This window comes from Rhinolophus sinicus, linkage group LG03 (genome assembly GCF_036562045.2).
Source record: "Rhinolophus sinicus isolate RSC01 linkage group LG03, ASM3656204v1, whole genome shotgun sequence".
Classification (NCBI taxonomy): Eukaryota; Metazoa; Chordata; class Mammalia; order Chiroptera; family Rhinolophidae; genus Rhinolophus; species Rhinolophus sinicus.
This window is the reverse complement of record NC_133753.1, coordinates 149,195,962-149,215,628: the sequence shown is the minus strand read 5'-3', so window position 1 is coordinate 149,215,628 and position 19,667 is coordinate 149,195,962. Positions and strand designations below refer to the sequence as shown.

General features: G+C 40.3%; 1 protein-coding gene across 2 annotated transcripts in view; it reads right to left on the bottom strand.

Annotated features, from left to right (window-relative positions):
* ARSB (arylsulfatase B) overlaps positions 1-19,667 on the bottom strand; it is a 146,034-nt gene that overhangs the window by 25,931 nt on the left and 100,436 nt on the right. Inside the window, exon 7 of one of the 2 annotated variants that reach the window (XM_074328802.1) lies at positions 10,889-10,999. The exons of the other annotated variant lie outside the window; for it this stretch is intronic. Coding sequence (XP_074184903.1) covers positions 10,998-10,999 — 2 coding nt within the window. The 3' untranslated portion in view covers positions 10,889-10,997. Of the gene's footprint in view, positions 1-10,888; positions 11,000-19,667 lie in introns of those variants that run through there. 2 annotated transcript variants of the gene reach the window in all.

Genomic DNA, 19,667 nt, shown 5'->3' with positions numbered 1-19,667 from the left:
GACCGGAGCCTGCCTTCCACAGTGTGTTCCTAACTGGCTGGTGGTCCCTAGGCTCTATTAGATAACACATCTTCATCAGTTGGCTTCCAGGAAGAGTTAGCCCCATGAAAATGTCCTTCTTTTAAAATGTACCTATGCCAGCTCCCGTGGGATATAGGCACAGTGAAAATGGCACGTGTCTCTTCTATAATCTGTTATCAAGGAGGCAGTGACTATTCACTGGGAGAGGCAAATGCTTTGCCCCCGAAGGAACCTAAGCCCAGAGTGTGGGGTACAGATCTGCTTTTCCAGGACTTCAAGATGTCACCACCATACCTGAATCAATGGGAGGAGTCTTGTCTTATTTGCAAAGCCCTTTAAATATATTTGACGAACCTGAAAGGAAGGCCTTTGAAGAAGGTGCTGAAGGGGTGGAGATGCCAATAATTTGGACCTTCTTACCTATCTAGGAGATCCTTAGGGGTGCAAGGCAATGAGACATAATAAAGTGAATCCAAGAATTGAGGAGATGAGAACAAAATAACATTATTTCCACCTTCTTTCCCACATACTTAAAAAAAAACCCACCTTATTATGAAAAATTTCAAGCACTCACAAGAGTAGACTGAATAGCAGAATAAACACCAACTCAACTCCAACAATTATCCACTTGTGGCCAATCTTTTTATATTTTTCCTTGCTTTTTTCTCCTCCCCACATTGTTTTAAAGTAAATCCCAGCCATCATAACACTTTATCTGTAAATACTTAAGTACATACTCATATCTCTAAAAGACAATGATTTTTTTTAAAGAAAAACCATAACCAGAATACTATTACCACATTAATAGTGACTTAATGAGCAAAGATAAGCAATGTTTCCTAGAATGTGAACAGTAATTCCCTAATAGCTTCACATATCCAGTGCTATGTTCTGAAGGTTTATGTCCTCTTTCCCCCACATTCATATGTTGAAATCCTAACTAAAAAAGATGAGGCCTTTGGGAGGTATTTCAGTCATGAGGGTCCGCCCTTCTTGAATGAGATTAGTGCTTTACCAAAGAGGTTCCAGAGAAGGCACTGCCTAGGAGTCAGGAAGTGGGTCCTCACCAGGCTGTGACCATGCTGGTACCTTGAACTTGGACTGCCCGCCTTCCAGAACTGAGAGAAATAAATTTCTCGTCTATAAGCTACCCAGACAGTGGTATTTTTGTTAAGGCAGCCTGAATGAACTAAGGGATCCAGTTAGTTCAAATGCCTGCTTCCACTTGATTTTTAAGACACTTTTCTGACAAGGCCTGCATTACCTCCTGGGTAGCTGGGAAGGTAGCATCCTCTGGCACGTAGCTGGCTGAGGGCAGCCCAGCATGCTCAGAGAGCACATCCTGTGCTGGGTGGAGTGAGATTCATTTCATGTTGCATTTACACCTCCCAGCACAGAGAAGCACTCCTATTAAAGCATTTCCCTGGTTTCCCGAGCCACAGGCAGCTTCAGAAAGCCAAATACTTGTGAAGACCACATGGGACCAATCTCAATGCAGGATGGCCCAGTACTCAGCATTGGCTGATGCTTCTGCCCTGTTTGCAGGGTCACTGGAGGGAACCAGGATGCCCCCTCAGCCCTCCTGCTCAGGCCTGCGATGTCCTGGCTAACATTCTGTAGGATGTGGAGCGAGGTGGGACAACACACCAGAAGGCATCAGTAGATGATCACTATTTCCCTTGCTCTGCTTTTGACTTTCTCAACTAGTCAGAGCTAACATGTTCATGAGTGCCAAAGGCTTCCATCTGAGGTATCGGATTTGCAAACCAGATATGGGTAAATTACAAACTATGTTCCAGGCACTTGCTAGGAAGAGATACAAAGACAAATGGATACATACCCAGGTCCCTGTCTTTTAGAGGTTTGGAATCTGACAATACGCCTGTCGTTATGGGCTAGAGGTGCGTATCAAATGCTGAGTGGTCACTGAGGGAGAAGCAACGAGTGCACACTTACGTCTGCCTGGAGAGGTGATGGCAGTGCCATTGGGAAGGCCTTATCAAGGAAGATTACATTGGAACTAATCTCAAAGGATTAGTCAGATTTGACTAAGCAGAGGAAGGCAAGAAAGGCAAAAAAGGAACAGCATGAGGAAAAGCACGGAGGCAGGAAAGCACATGGCATATTTGGGGGACAGGAAGAATATGGCATCGCTGAGATGAGCCAGCGAGGGGGAGGGTCAGGAAATGGGGCTGGGCCTGGCCTCGGCAGGGCCACTTCAGTGTGGACTTGAGTCCAGCTCTGTCTGGAGCAGGCACTGGGCACTCACTAAGGGAGCCTACGCAGGCATGTGACTCCTATGGAGAGGATTTCAGGCCCACCTCCAGCCAGTGGGAGAAGCATCTGGTGACAGACCTTTCGGCACATATCACGGGTGACTGTCTCCTATGTCTACACCAAGGGCCAGTCCCATGGAAGAGCTAGAAGGAGTGAGGAACAAACAAGGAGACATTATTCTGGAGCATGTAGGGGCTGTCAGGTCTGGCTCAGCTCCCAGAGTACTGCGTACTTCTTGCCATTTAGCTGGAGCTGGGAGATCTATGCTGTAGTCAGGCTGAGGCCAGCCAGAGCCACAGGACCAGGCCCTACACCACGCAGGAGCAACTCTGCAGCTGATTGGTACACGGCATCTGGCCACACTTGCTGCCTGTGGGCTTTAGCCCCTGGGCTCCTGCTCTGCCCATTACATTAGACCTGGGCCAGGCCTGCCTTGCTCTTCTCACAGCAGGCCTGCAGCTCTGGCCCCAAACCCCATTCTAGTGACGTACTTCTTAAGCTACGTGCCCACTTGCCTGACCCTGTGATTCTGGCTGACTCTGGGATCCCAAGTCTCAGAGAAGAATCAGCGGCAGCTGAATGTTGGCTGAAGGTATTGGCTGTATAAGCAGGGCCTGTCTCTGGGCCCTCCTTGTCCAATCACGGTCTGGCGGCTTACCGTGGGGAACTCCCCATTGGACCCCTTGATCCAGGACAGAGTGGCCCATCTGTTGTCCCAGAAGAAACGGCGCTGTTCCCCAGCTTATCCTTAGCAAACTCAGCTCTCCTAATCTCTACTTCTCGAACTTCCTGTCACCCATACACCTCACGGGCCCCTCAGGTCTCCCTACCAAGGCAGAATGCTAACCTGTCTTTTCTTCAGGTGCTCAGAGTAGGACAGTCATTTCTCATTTGGGGACAGACACAAGACAGAGCCTGCTACACAAGGAGTCAGGCAAAGAGGAGAAATAGAATGGGAGTGACTGCACTGATGTCCCAAACCAGCATCCAGATCCCAGGAATTTCTACGACCACTGGTACAAGGATTCCAGGGAGAATTCAGTTGCAAAGCGACAGGGAGAAGCAGAACAGTGAAAACCTTTTTGCTTTGAATGGAAAAATGAAGTTGGCGCCTGTGAGTTATTTGTTTCTCATTTGCTTTGGAAAGAGACTGTGGAGAGAATTTGGAAACCTACATTCCATTTCAGAAAGCAGACCAGATTTCTGCTGACATCATTTGGCAGGGGGGCAGATTTTGTCTATTTTTGCCACGTGAGCTTATTTTCCGGGGGACACACTACGCAGTTCTAATTCTAGACACCAACAGAGCTGCACTTTCAATCACAAAACTACTCAGCCCTGAAAGGCTTTTGAGTTTTTATTTAGGATGTGTTTTCAGAAAATACAAGGCCTTCCATGTGCAAACAGTGAGCGCAACGGGGGACCACATTAGTTCAACATCTTCAACCAGGATCTGTACTTGGCCTTCGTGCGCTTTGGGGTTTCAGGCACTTCCAACCACGGACTCCCAGGCTCAGCTGTATCACAAAATGACCGTGTTTGGATTTCTCTCAAGACTCAAAGGCCTTGATCTTTGACCCAGTGTTGTTAACATCCTTAAACGTCTTGCTACACAGAAGGCTTTACATAGCATAATTTAGAAACACAAGAAAAGTTAGGTACATTTCTGTGGAAAATTCAGGTCCTGAAGTGTTAGATTAAATGCAAAATTGTGGAAAACTATCTGGAGCTGTGAGTGTGATAAGCTGAGGGCGCTCCCTTCTTATGCAGCAGCAAGAGCGCAGCGCAGAAGCCCGGTTTGAGCCTCACCCCACACTGCCTTCCTATTGTTATTTGAGGTCCCATCTGTCCACCTGGAATGCCCGGTTTTTGAGGTTAGCATCCATGCACCACCCTTGCCCTGCCCACATTTCCTAGCGGAGTGAGACAATGAGTGCTCAGTAATATGGTGGATTAAATAGGTGAGGGCATTGATAGGCTAGAACTTCTGGTGGCGGCGGGTTTCTTCCTTTGGTTAGTGGGCTTCTGCTCTGGGTAGTGAAACTGCTTCCCTCATTCCCTCCCTGAGAACCTAAATTCTATCAAGAGGATACTATCAGAGTGGCCATTTAAACTATAGGACCCAGAAATTCATCCTAGGAGCCCACTAAAGAGTTAATTCAGTTCTGATATGAGAATTACAAGGCAAGGCTATGAGGATTACACACAATGGATTTATACCACTACATATATATATATTTTAAAAAAGGACAAAAGTAGTGACTGGGGACGTTTCAGATGAAGAAATAACCATGTTAACCTCACTGGTTTTTAAACATTTGCATCTGTGAACTGCAGAGGCTCAACATAAAGCAGATTGCCTATATCCACTGAAAGCCATTCTGGCATGAGAAATTTCTCTTATATAAAGCAAAACAGATGTGTGAGAGGGAAAAGCAAACTCTCTTTTTGGGTGTATCAACATTTGGAATTGTATAGCAATCTCAGGAACTATATATTGTGTGAAGCAATGAATATAGAATCTTGACCACACTATGTCCTTAAAAACTTAATATAAAAAGCAGAGGCCTAATATGTGGAAAATACTAATTATTAATGCAGATGGAGAACAACAGTATATTCACATTCATCCACGATTTTCTTTTTTAACTGGAAGGCTATCTGCCAACTGAACTAACCTTGCACCATAGATTAAATAGCCAGAATTTTTGGCCAAGTGCCACCTGGAAGATGTGAATTTAGATCCATTTGACAGTTCAAGAGATTGGAAGAAGTGCCACATCCCTGTAATAAGGAAAGAGTACATATGGGTTTGCATGTTGGGAACGCCAAGCAAATCAATTTGGAAACAGGAAAGTGCTCAAAGGCGCCTCCACTTGAGGTGTGGGTCAGTATTTACAGAGCAGCAGGCGAGTGCTTGGCTGTCTGCTAGGTCCTGGGAACCGCACGAGAGAAGCACAGGCGAGAGCACAGACACTGAGCCAAGGAGAGCAGTGTCCTAGAGGGCACCCACCTGGCCTGAGAGGAGAGCATTTACCATATGGAGGAGAGAGAGGAGAGAGAGCAGACTGACTCCTCATTGAGCAACAGTCTAAAATCAGGCTGGGAAATTTGTTCAAGGAAGCTTCAAATTTGATCTACATGTTACCAATGCATTGATCTATCTGTCTGTCTGTAATAGATTGGGGATGGCAATATGATAGTCAAGATCAATTTGGTAGAAATGAATGCTAGTATGATTAAAATAACCCCAAATATTTGATATGGTCGCATTACAGACACAAAGTCACAGGAACATTCTCTTCAAATATACACGCGCGCGGACGTGTACACACACAAGGTAGGATTAGCTAAAACTTCAAGGACCCAGAATTGTCCTGGGCACACATGAGTGTAGTAATAATTGGTGGTGATTAAAAACTTCACAAATTATGACTGTATATAGAAGGAATAAGTAAATATATTTCAACTGATAGTGTTTCCCATCTGCAGTTATTACTCAAATTAAACTTTAGGTACAGTCTCCACCTGAAGCCACACAGCATTTATTTATCACTTAAAAAAAAACACAGCAGTGATTTGTAGTCTAAATCATAGAATCATGCAGTACTATACACATCTGTGTTTTTCTCATTTTGTATTTATTGTGAGTATCAGTAAAAGAGAGAGTTCTCTTCATTTTCTTCTGATTTTACTAAACATGTATTCGGAAACTGTATTCTGATATTCAAAATTGCTTGAGTGAGAAAAAGAATTACAAAACAGAAGTATCAAACACTCTCCAATAAAAACCCTTAGAGAGTAATCCATTTAAAAAGAATGAGCTCCAAATATGGGTTATATGAATAAACAAAGGCTGCACATGGCAAAAGGTAGATAGAGTGTTTTCACATTTAATTTCGTGACCACTTCCTCGAGTTCACTGATTGGCAGCATAGATTGAGACGTCTGTAGGCCTCCCACTTCTGAAGGAAAATATACAGAGTAAAAAAGTATGCTGAAAATATACAGAGGAAAAATGTCCATTGTTTATGAAACGCTCTGGCATATGAATTTAATAATCAGATGCCATTTGGAGTCCATACAGTTTTTCAACAGTATAGACACTTAAACAAATCAGGCTGAAATTATATACAACTCAGTGCATATATATCCACGGTGATTAATCTCTTTCCATGTACATGTGCAATCTCTTATGAAATATTCTTAAAAGCAACCTAAAAAGGAAGAGCGAGGTTATGGTTCAAGAGGGATCATCAGGGAAGCAATGAGGAGATACAATTCAGTGTCCCCCTCCATGGCTTTGAGCTGTCTGCTACCACATAAGACCACAGTGCCTGTCTTAATATACATTTCCCACCTGAAGTGTCTGCTTCCTTCTTTCAAAGGCCTGGTTAAAATCTAATCTCTTTTCTGAAATCTTCTGAGAACTCTCTTTAGTCATATTCCTCTCCCCATATAATGTCTCACCTAGTCTCTATGTTCTCTATTACTCATTTAGCGCTTCAGCAGCCACTGTTACATATGTATTAGTCTGTTAGTATTGTTAGTCTGAAATATGTTTATGTTTTATTTCCCTGACTCCTTTACATGCTCTTTGAGGATGAGGATCTCTGAATTATACTCTTTCTATCCTTATAACAACCTTCCTCAAAGTGTAGTCCCTGTATCTTAAAAACTGCCTGGGTGTTTGATCAAAATATAGTTTCAGAGATCCTCAAGCTATATGGAGGAAGGGCCCAGAAAGCTGCATTTTTAAGATGTTTCCCAGGTGAGTTTATGCTCTCTGAAGACTGAGGATCACTACATACAAGACCTATGTATAAGAGCTAGGGGACGGCTGTGAACATAATCGGTACCAAGAAGTATTCATTTGTATATAGAAAGAAACACAAAAGTCCCCAAACCAAACAAAAATAACAACAGAAACAAACCAGCCAGACAGAAAACTGAGTGTAAGATTAAAGCTGTTAGGCTTAATCTTATGTCTATAAATTGACTCACAACCCAACAGTCTTCTCTTGAAGCTGACTGTACATGAATTGTTATTTTAAAGAGAATGCCACTCTCTAGTCTCATGGTTGCTAAATAGGACAGACCATCTTCCTAAAATTCCTAATTAGGAGGTCATTCGGCCACCTCCTTTCTCCATCCTCCCCTATGGGCTTTTCCCCTTGGCTCTCCTTGTCTCTATTGCTCCTTCCCTGCTTTTTATCTAAGAAATTGATTGCTTTTCATACATCTCACTATGAGTCACAGGTTCAAGATAAGGAGAGCAGGCTGCAAAGAGCAGGGCCCCACAAGTTTGCAGAGTGCCTTATTCAGATTAGAACAAGACACACTTTCTGCGCCAAGAAGCATGACTTGGCAACTGGAGGACAGGCTGTGCCCTTGTGCAGTTAGCAACCTGTGAAACTGTTCATGGCAGCTTGTCAAAAAAGCAGAAGAAAGCTTCTGGGCCTACTATCCTTGCTCCCACATTTTTCTGAAGATGGCTTTTCCTGATCTCTGGTTTTTCTGACTTTACTCTTTTTTCCCCCTCAGGTCCAGATGCTATTACGTAATAAGAAAAGATCCAAACATTATTCATTTGAATGTTCAGAATAAAGCTGCATGAGACTTCCTATTGTGAGACGAATGTAAAGGACTTGCTTTTTATTTCCACAAAGGAATGAACAAAGGGAAAGGATTTTACATTTTGGGAAAAGGTAAAATAAAGAACTTTGGACTATGAGGGAGCCTGAGGAATTCTCATCTCTGGAGAGGTTTTGAAATACGATGAGGAATGATCCATCGTGGGTAGTTTATGGTTGATATGAGCGAGGTGGCCTCCAACGGCCCCTTCTTTCTCCATGAAGGCACTTTCCTATAATCCTGGGCTCCTGGTCCCTGCCTTTGCTGCCATTTCTGCTGGAGACTCCTGAGGCTTTGAGGGCCCCTTTCAGAACTACACGCTTGCCTCTGAAATCCCTGCTTCTATAGACTGAATTATCTTCTTTAGTAGAAAGCTGGTGGTAGTTACAACAGCAGTAGGCACCCAGGCCAGTCTATAAAATATATAAAATTATTTCTCTGAAGCTATGTAGATTTCTCAGAGTACAAATTTGATCAGGACAGTATTTCTAGTCTAGGAGATCTGTATTTCTCGACACTGTGAACTCCTAAAGGACAGGGACCCTATGTTCTCCATCATCATTTTAATGCTTATTAGGCCCAGCAAAGATGTTGCTCAGCAAAATGCTTATTGACGAAAGGAGCTTAATTCCTCAGCTCAGTCACCTGACTGGGCCTCTGTTTGGCTCCTGGAGAACTTTTTGCTTTCCTTGGGTCACTCTCTATTTGCACCACCCCCACCCTCCGAGATCCAGGGTGCAGTGAGCCCTGGGTTTCCAGGTGTCACTTAAAGGTTAGATGGAACCACACCCTGGGCAGCTATTGTGACTGACTTCTAAGCCCCAGGACCTTTACCCCCTGGTGTTACGCCCAGGATTATGTGACTTACAGCAAAAGGGACTCTGCAGATGTGATGCAGATCTAATCAGTGACCTCAAGATAGGGAGATTCTCTGGTTGGCCCAACCTAATCATGAGCCTTTTGAAAACAGAGCGTTTTCTTTGGCTCCTAACAAGTCAGAGAGATTCTAGACTTGATAGGGATTCCACCGGGAAAGTTCTTGCTGACTTTGAGATGAAGGAGCTCACGGCCAAGGACCTGAGAACAGCCTCTAGAAGCTGGGAGCAGTCCCCATGGGGACAACAGGCTCTCAGTCTGCAGCCGCAAGCAGCTGAATTCTGCCAACAACCTGGAATGACCGACCCCTTGATGGCAGCCTTGTGAGACCCTACGCAGAGCGCCCAGTTGAGCCTGCCTGGAATTCCGACCTTGAGAACTGTGAGATAATAAATGGGTGTTGTTTTAAGCTGCAAAGTTTGTGGTCATTTGTTACACAGCAATAGGAAGTAAATATAGCAGTCCTGCGGGAACATCTGCAGCAATACTCTATCTGCCTCCCAACTCAAGTTCAACCCGTTCTCCACTAATGGGCATTAGTAGACTAAAAATAAATCATAGTTATGGTTATTATTATTGTTTTCCTTGTTCACTGACCCATTCAACCAACTGCTTCATTCTGTCCATTTGCACTGCCCTCCCCAGTCCCACACATCTGTCAAATCTTCCTTTCTGCCCTTTGTCTACAGGGCCTTGTAGATTATGGCAAAAGCCTCTCTGCTTGAGCTTGATCCTTTATGCTCCTAGGACCCCACCCGGCTTCAACAGAAGCAATTAGAAATATAAATATAGACCCTGGAAAACATGTATGCACAGATCTGAAGCAACCAGTGGGTGTGCCTTTAAGAATTAGAAAACGTGTCTTGAGTAAAGGGAACTTGAACAGAAATAAGTCAAATTGAGATCTTTGCCATACACCCAGGGCTGCTCAGTCCTGAGCAGTTGGAACTGAGATAGTCATAATCCTGGACCCAAGTGCAATATTCGAGATAAAACCCCCTGTCTAAGGTCTGGGATCTTAGACTACATCGTGCTCAGCAGAACGGCTCACTAGAATCCAGCTCTTCTGACACTTCATTCTTCCTTTCAGAAATCCTACTTTCCTCGTGTTTATATCAAAAGAATCCATCCAACACAGCTGCTCTTACTTCTAAGCGAGGAGGCAAGTGATTTTCAAGGACCTTGCTTGATAATCCCCCCTTGCTCCTTAAGCAACTTTGCTCAATCTTCTTTTTAGGACTAGGTTTACCCTGCTCTACAATCTAAGTGGCTGCTTATATGTGCCCCCACCCTGCAGCTCCATCCAGCTCCTTGGGGGCAGGGCCATGTCCCATTTATCTGTATCTCCCCAAGGCCTGTGCAGTGAGCATGCAGTGCATAGAGGTTTAAAGAGTCTAATCTGAGCACTGAGTGGGATTTATAGTTGGGACTTCCTTTACTGCCAGGTTTCAGGTGGAGTCTTAAGGTCCCTTGATCAGGGAAACAAGGGCCAGGCAGCAGGACAGCTCAGCCCACTCCTGGGGTCCCACAACCCCTAGGAGGTTGAGAAGAAAGGGGAGGGGAAGGAATCTCCAGATGGAGAGGAGGGAGTGTCAACCTCGCTTCCTGCCCCTGGGCCAGCAGCAAGCAGGGTTGCTTCTCTAATTTGATCTTTTCTCTGCCTTGGCCAAGGCTGAGTGCATTCCCTGTAGAGCACAAGGGAAATAATGCTGTTCCAAAGCAGAAGAAAAAAAAAGAATGATGGTGGGAAAATGTGAGGAAAGCATTTTTCTTGATTTATTTTTTTAAATATATGTTGTAGGAGAAGTAGTCAAGAAGAGAAAATAGGCAGTAAATTCTGAGCCATGAAGGAAAAAACATTTTCCACTGTCCTTTAAAATCTTTTATACTGTATCTAACCATGTATTCAATCACTCAGCCAACCACACGCCCACCTCGTTCATGTGCTTGTCTTCTAGACCAGAGGGTCGCCAGGGCTGGGACCTTCCCACAGCTCATCTCCACACCACCAATGCCTAACATGGGGCCTGGAGGACAGCAAGAGCTCAGAGCATGGTGGCGGGCCAGCCACAGAGACGGAAAGGGACCACAGAAGAGGTACGGGCAGAGTCTTGGGCCGGGTGACAAGTGCTTCCAGAGAAGGGGCTGATGAGCAATGACAGACGTCACAGAAAGGCCAAGTCGGCTCATCCTGAAAAGAGCCAAGGATTTGGAAATTAGTAGGCCACTGGTAACCGAGGGGGTGTTTGTAGAAGAAGACAGATTGCAATTGGGTAAAAAGCACATGGAAGAAACACTCGGTGATGGGCACAAATAAATAAGTTTTTAAAAATTCATCTAAATGTATGTTGTTACATGACTGGCAAATAAACTACAGCATGCAATGCAGCAGTGAAATGAATCAAGTAGATCCATATATTAACTTCAGTATTTTGGGGTGGACAATTCTTTGTCCTGGCTGCCCTGTGCATTATGGGATGTCTAGTAGCATCCCTGGTCTCTACCTACAAGATGCTGGGAGCATTACCACCCAGATTGTGACCCCCAAAACTGTCTCCAGAAATTGCCAAACGTCCCCTGTGGGGCAAAACTGTCCCCAGTTGAGAACCACTGCTCTCTATGTATTGACCTGAAAAGATCTCCAACGCAGACGGATAAGTGAAAAAAAAAAAGTTGCAAAGAAGTACATTTTATATGATACCATTTATGTGAAGAAAGTATTTCACACACACACACACACACACACAGACGCACACACATACCTACATCCATCCATATTTTATACGTAAGTATATCTTCAGTGGTCTAGAAGACAAACTGTTAGCATTGGTCATCTTTGGGGTGGGGACTTGGATTGGGAGTCATAGTACATTTTGGCTTTATATTGCGTTTTTAAAAAATAAAAATAAAAATGTACTAATGTACTTCATCTTAAAATTAATAGTTTATAAACGAATGGAAATTGAAGATATGGAGAAAGCACATCTAAAATACTCTCTGACAAAGTTTAGCGATAAAGAAAGGTGGCCAGAATGAAGCAGAATTAAAGATAGGAATTTTTAGGATGTGGGAAAATTGTGATAAATTCATTCAAGTTACAATTTGGTATGAAGCATATGAAGAGAGGCGTGAATAACTTTGAGAATGCTTCCACTTATTAGCTGGAGCTTTCAATAATGCTTTGCCAGCAATGACTTTCCCACTAGTTAAATATGCATGAAATGATAGAATTTCTCTTTCTGTTTTTCCATTGCATCCTTCTTTAATTTGTGTTTCTTTGGAGAGTGTACAACTTTCTGTAACTAAAGTGCTGATGCCATTATGAAAACTGTCACTCTTTAGAGTTGGCAAGACCTGAAAATAAAAGCTGAGTCTGACTTGTGTTTGGTCTGGCATGGCTGGCTATACTGCAGGAGTGTATTTGTTTTTCATTAATTTGTTTGTCATTTTTCTCCATGATCTATGGAACATTTATTTCCCCTGAAGCAAAAGGATCTGAAATGTCAGAGGTTTCTCTTGGTTCAGCTGGGGTAATGAATTGTTGAGAAAAAGAAAATTTTCTTATATGCTATTTGATTGTGGAAGGAGACATTTTGTGACCTTTTGCTATTTTACAGTGATAATGAATTTCCTGACAAACGTGGAAACTTTGGGCTTCTTTATTAAAATAATAAGGTTTGAGGGATAACTTTGACCTGGACCTTTGTAGAATTAATCAAATACAGATTTTGGGAAAATTGATGAGTTTGGTCTTTACCGAGACACTCTAATTTATTCCTGTCGCCGAGGCAGTACACAGATCTACACCACATAAAAACATCAAACAATTAACTACAGACCCAAGTCCCCGAACAGAGATTTAGACTCATTTGGTGGTTGGAGGTAGAGGCTCAGGGACTTTCAGCCTGATCACAGTGTTGCTTTGTTTCCTTTTTGTTTTTCGTTCTATTTTTTTAATGTATAAGTAATACAAACTTGTAGAAAATCTGGCCTATACTGAACAGAATGAAACAGATAACAGAAAAGCATCCATAATCTCATTCTTCAAAGCTAATGGACCATTATAACATTTTGGTTTATGCTTTTTAATCCTATTTTGATGCCTATTTTTTTTTATATTATTGAGATGATCCTGAATACAAAATTTTACAATATGTTTTCTTTTCCCACTTACATATTGCATATAATGTTTTGTTTCCAATCTTTAAAGGAAACCTGTACTGAGTCTTAGGATGTTCCAAACAGAGGCACCAATTCATGTGGAAAAAAGAATAGGTTTTCTTCTTTGCAATATTATAAGAACATCAAGCTCTACCATTTTCCCTCTGAATGTGGTAAGCGATTAGGTCCATTTTTAGGATTCTCTGAAATTGCAGCTATGTTTATGCCTTTATGTTTGAGAAGAGAGAAGAGAAAACAAGCTTACTGAGTGCAGGATGCAGAATGAGCTCACATAATGACAATGTAGGTAGGGATGCTCTGGGTTCCTCAAAGACAGAGTAACTGACAACACACCTCCCAGCAGCTACTGCTTTGACCAGCTAGACAGATGCACGGAAGTCAAAACCCACACCAGAGTGACCACTCCGCCATTTACTCAGGTATGAGCATGGGGAATGTTCCTCCTTTCCACACAGAAGGAGCGTGGTTAGTCACCTAGTTTCTCTCCTTCTTCTCTCTGGGGGCTCTTGGAGTTTCTCCCCAATACGCTGCAAGATCAGAGGAAGTACCTGAAAGGAGTCAGAACCCATAACCCAAGCAAGGCCTCAGAGACTTTGGGTAGGAGAAGAAGTCGGCTTCCTCATTCTTGACTTGAGTGGTAGATGTTTAATTCACATCTTTTGGAAGCTTGGGTTTTCTTTCTGAACGTTGACAGAATGAGAACATCAGGAATAAAAAGAAAAAGGAGCTAAGCTTCTGAGATGAGCTTCAAAATATTCATGCCTTGTTGACTTATTTTGGATTTTTTTTGCCTTACTCAGAATTTTTTTCATCGAACACAAGGTAACTTTAGGATCAGAAAACAATTTGGCATTTGGATAATGAGAAAGATAATGTAAACTGCTACCCAATCAGCCTAAACAGGAACTTGGGGTGGTGGTGGAGTTATAAACACGAAAGAGTTCTGAAATTTAAGGTCTTGTACCTCTGTCTGTAATTGCATATCTCACAAAAATATTTAATTAGTCTTCAATCAAATATTCATGCAAATATTTTAAATTATAAGTCTTGAGCTTCAGATTGGGTGAAAGTCCTTTCTAGACAAGAGGCTGGTGACTCCAAGTGTGGTCGGAGAATCAGTAGCACTGGCACCACCTGGGAGCTGGTTAGAAATGCTGGATTCAGGCCCCACCTCAGCCTATGGAATGAGGTCATCCTTGTTCTCAGTCAAGTTTGAGAAGCACTGGTTTAGACTAGGGTGATAGGCCAGACCTTTACAATGCAAGTGTTTTTACCTCTTGGTCTCAGGTGAGTTCCTCGGGGATGCAGGAAAGGTGTTAGTATTGTTTACAGACAGTTTTTTCTTCCCCAGTAACAGCCTAATTCCTAGTATTATCTTTGCTTTACCACCTCATTGATGGTCAGAATCTACCCCTGACTGCTGAGAAAGACTATATCAGGTAACTGAGATTTTCTGAAGTGGGAAAACAATGCCAAGATTATTAAACTCTTGATTCGGGGTCAGGTTAAGGAAGAGAACAGAGGATCATTGGTCTGAAAGCATCTGAGCAGCTGGAGTACTGCACTGACAGTACAGTGCGTTTTGACACATATGATTTAGTAACTCTAAAGAGGGCATTTTTCTCTCACTTGCTTACCTCTGCTTCTAGAAATAAAGCAGCCAATGGACAATGTAAGTTTTTAGGAGTGCTCAAAAGCATGCCTAAGGTCAGGAATGTGTTTGGTTTAGCAGTTGAGGGAATTTAAACTCAAACCCAGTTGGTTTTTAATTCAACGTAATCACCAAAACTTGATGAAGTGCCATCAAGTTATCTAAAAGAAAGCAGATACCGCACAATGAAAGGGCTGATGTCATCCTTGGAGCTGCCAAACCATCAATAATTTGGAAAGTGATTTTTTTTAAAAAGGGAAAATGTAAAATTATGAAAAACATGCCGTTCTTAGATTTGCTTACATGTTCTTCCAAGTGTCTGGTGATTTATGTACATCTATTTCCATTTTTTTCTAATTTGGTTTCTACTGTCAATATTTTCTTTTTAAAAGGATGTATATTCACTTGAGCTCAATGCAGGATAAATGCTGCTCTTTATAACTCATGAAAAGATTAAAAACAAACTCATACAAATTTGAATATATGGTTGAAATCAGGCTATTGAATCACTGAGCTAGTTCTATATATTTTATGTAAACGAGTCCTCCCACTTTTATATTTGAGATTAATCTCACAGCATGGAACCCAGAGATAATCTAGCTATGCTATTTTTAGCATACCCAGCTAATTTACTCAGTAACAATATATCAATATGAATATTAAAATATACAGAAATATGAAAGTATTTCACAACATAAATGGAGATGAACATATAATTGCAGAGGGAGAGGCACTGCATACCTGAGCACTATTTACTGGGAAAAAATAAGCTGTTAGGATCAACTTTGTGTAGTTAATACAATGAGGTGAAATATTAACTCTGTGACAGAAAAGGCAAAATATACAATAATAAAATTGATACTTTTATAAAATAAAAACAGCTGGACAGCCTATAAAAAGGTAGTGAGACAAGAGATTTGCCATACTACATTTTGAAATGCCATTGGAAGCATTAAAGAGAAGCAGAATAAGATGGGTAAAAACAAAATAAAATCAACAAAGTGAAACTCACCCCAGAAGGTAGGGGAAAAGGACAAAAAGATAAAATGAGAAGTGAAGGAACATATTATATATATATGAAGGACAAAGGATATCCAACATACATGTAAGTAGTGTTACTACCCAAAAGACCAGAGCACATTTAACAGAGATAAAGTGCAAAGATATATCAGATTAAAACTTTCCTGGGGAAAAATAACTTGAATTGTTCAGTGCTCACTGTGTACCAGGAAGAAATGATGAAATAAATCCAAAATATACTGGAGATTATCTCTATCTCTATATCCATCCATCCATCCATCCATCCATCCATCCATCCAGCTATCTATATTAATTACCAGTACTAAAGACAGAATACTATAATTATCCAGGCCGGGGAGAAAAACTGGATTACCTCCAAAGCAAAGATATCAGGCTGTACTGAAATTGCTTTTCTGCAACAATAGATACTAGAAACCATGAGCAATGTCTACAAAATTTTGAAGGAAAAAATTGTGTCCGTGGAATTATTTACCCAATAAAGTTGTCATGTGTGTAACAGAAAGACATACACTATTCTCGAATATGCAAGGCCTCCGAAAGCACACCATCCATGAAATTTCCATGGAAAGAAGATAATTCAAAGATGAACACAAACCAATAAAAAGAAAAATCAAAAGAAAATTTATATCTCAAGATAAAATTAGTTATAGTAATAGGAGTAAGCACTGAGTTGATATAAAATTAAATCTGTTCCTCACTCCTCCACCCTGGGATCACTTCAAGTAAACCAACTATGTGCAAGTCTCTGTCTAATGCTTTACTTTTTGTGAACTAAGAGTAAGGCAGTGAACAATAATGAATAATGCAATACATGATGCTGAAAGTATTAATTAAATAAGAAACTTTAGTTCGTTAACTGATACCACATATTAAACTGAACTCACAGTAACAGAGAATAGATTGATGATTGCTAGGAGCTGGGGGGTAGGAAAAATGGGTGATGGTAATCAAAATGCACAAACTTCCAATTATAAGATGGAAAAGTTCTGGAGACCTAAAGTAGAGCCTAGTGAATATAGTTAATGATACTGTACTGTACACTTGAAAGTTACTAAAAGAGTAATCATAAATGTTCCTACCATCACCATCACCACCACACACACACAAAAAGTTAACTATGTGAGGTAATGGGTATGTTAACTAACCTTATTATGGTAATCATTTTGCTATATAAATATATATCATCACACTGTACATCTTAAATGGCATAATGTTGTATGTCAAATATATCCCAATAAAGTTCGGTGGAAAAAAAAAAAATAGCTCCAGTTCACAGAAACTCTTTCAGAGAATACAAAAAGAGGGACCACTATTCTAGTTATTTATTGAAAACAGCATAAATTTGACCAAAACCTTACAAAGATAATATAAGAAATCATAATTATAGGATACTCTGACATACAAATATGAATATAAAAATGTTGAATAAAATATTAGCAAGTTGGATCCAGCGATGTATAAATTGAGTATACCTCAAAATGCAAATTTGTTTAACATAAAAAAATAAACAAGTCAAAGTAGAAAACTATACGATCGTATCAATAGAGGCAGAAAATTTTTGACAAAAATCAAGCATCCACCTATTTATGATTTTGAAAACAGACTAGAAATAGAAGGGAGTTTTCTTACTTTAATAAAGAGTATTAAAAAATCTACAACAGACATTATACTTAATGGTAAAATTTTGAAAGCTTTCCCTCAGAGATTGGGAATAAAACAAGGATGCCTGATATCACCACTTTTATTCAATACTGAATAAGAACAGTACAATAAGACAAGTAAAAGGTATAGGGTTGGAAAGGATCAAACAAATTGTCATCATTCACAGATAATTTCCTTATTGATATACAAACCCAACAAATTATTAGACTTGATAATAGGGTTTGACAATGTCATTTATTGACCATAAGATCAAATCTCAATTGAATATGCAAAAGTCAACTGCATTTCTATATAGTAACAACTAATAGAATTCAAAAACAAAAAGGAACCATTCATAGTAGCAACAAAAACATAAGGTATCTAAAAACAAATCTAATTTTAAAAATCTTGAAAAATACAATATTTTACAGGAAGTCATAAGAGAAGATTACATCAAAGGAAAGATAATGCAGTGAGAAGAAAACTTGATACAAATGACAACACTCTCCAATTGATCTATAGACTCAATGCAATTTCAATCAAAATCTCAACTGTTTTTTTCAAGATAGTGGGCATAACAATATTGATTTTGCTATTTTAAAACGATAAACCTACTTTGCATTAATACTATTATACCCAAGACACAGTTTTTTAAAGAGCCAAATGCAAAAGATTAAACCTTTGTAGAAGGAGAAGACAATATAAGTGAATATTTGAACTCAGGATGAATAATTTTTTAAAAATGTAAACACAATGGAAGAATTCTACAAAATGAAAAAAATTAAAGTTAAAAATTTTAAACGTACCATAAAATAAATTTTAGAAAATTTGCTACATGACAAAAATAAATATTTTAATATACGAAAAGCTCATATAAATTGATAAGAAAAATACTTTTTCTTTACATGAGAAAAGGACAGGCACTAGTAATCATGGCCCGCAAATGAAAAATAAGCCTACCCTCAGCAGTAATCAAAGAAATCCAAATTAAAATAACATATTTTATTTACAAAATTGGCACATGTTTAAAAAAGTGTTGATATACCTTCTAGCCAAGATTCCAAGAAATAAGGACTCCTATGTAGTGATGGTAGAACTATCAACGCAACAACATTTCAGGGAAGCAACTAGGTCATAATACATCAAAGGATCTTCAAAATATTTATGCCCTTTGACCCAGGAATTTTGTTTTAGACATTATCCTCCCTAAATAATGGACAGTGACTGCAGCTTTATTCACATTAATAAAAAATTGAAAATATCCTGACAAATTCAAAAATAGGGTAATGGTTAAGTAAAGTATTTCCACATGTTAGAATGGTAGATCCATGTCATAGAATACCATGACATGTAGCCATTAATAAAATTGTTACACAAAAATTTTAAAGATGAAAAATTTCTGCACTTAATTATGCTGAAAATTTAGGTAATGAAAGCATATATCATGTGATCTGAATTCTGTAAGAAGCTATATAAATGTGTGTGTCAGTCAGTGAGTGGGATCTGGGGGGTAGAGAAAGAGAGAGAACAGAAAAAGCACACCAAAATATCAACAATGTTTACTTTGGGGGGACAGGAGAGAGGGATTAGAGTGATTTTTGCTTTTGTCTCTAAGCTTTTCTGTATTTTTCAAAATTTCTACACAAAAATCCTCCCACAGTATTACTTGTATGTATAAAAAACAAACAGGGAGCTCCCCTTGCATACAAGATCAAGTCTAATCTCCTTCGTCTGACATACTATCCTTATTTATCTCGCCCATCTTCTCTTTCCTGCCCTCCCTTTGTCCTCGGACCAGGCTTACACACACAACCTTTTAGTCACACTCTTCTATGTGCCAAGATGGCCTTTTCTATCTCCAGAATTCTTACTTCTGGGTGCAGAGCAAAGCTCTCCTCCTTCCATGAACTAGCCAGTGTGATTTAGCCTCCTTCACGCTAATACCAGCTCTCTATAAGATGCTATAAAAATGACCTGGCAATTAATCAAGTACAACTTGTAACATTTCCACCACTGCTGCCCTGAAGTGTTATTGGATTTTCTATTAACTTCTTGTATGTTTGTGTTCTTCTCTCCAAGTAGGCTACTCTTCATATTTTTTATAAAAGCCACTGCAACAGAATAGGTGTCTATGGTAGACAGAATAAAGGTCCCGTCCTAATTTCAGGAACCTGTGCATATGTTACATTATATACAAAGGGGAATTAAAATTGCAGGTGGAATTAATGTTGCTAATCAGCTGCCCTGAAAATACCGCGTTTCCCCGAAAATAAGACCTAACCGGAAAGCACTAGTGTGATTTTCCAAGATGTTTGTAACATAAAATAAGCCCTAATGCATCTTT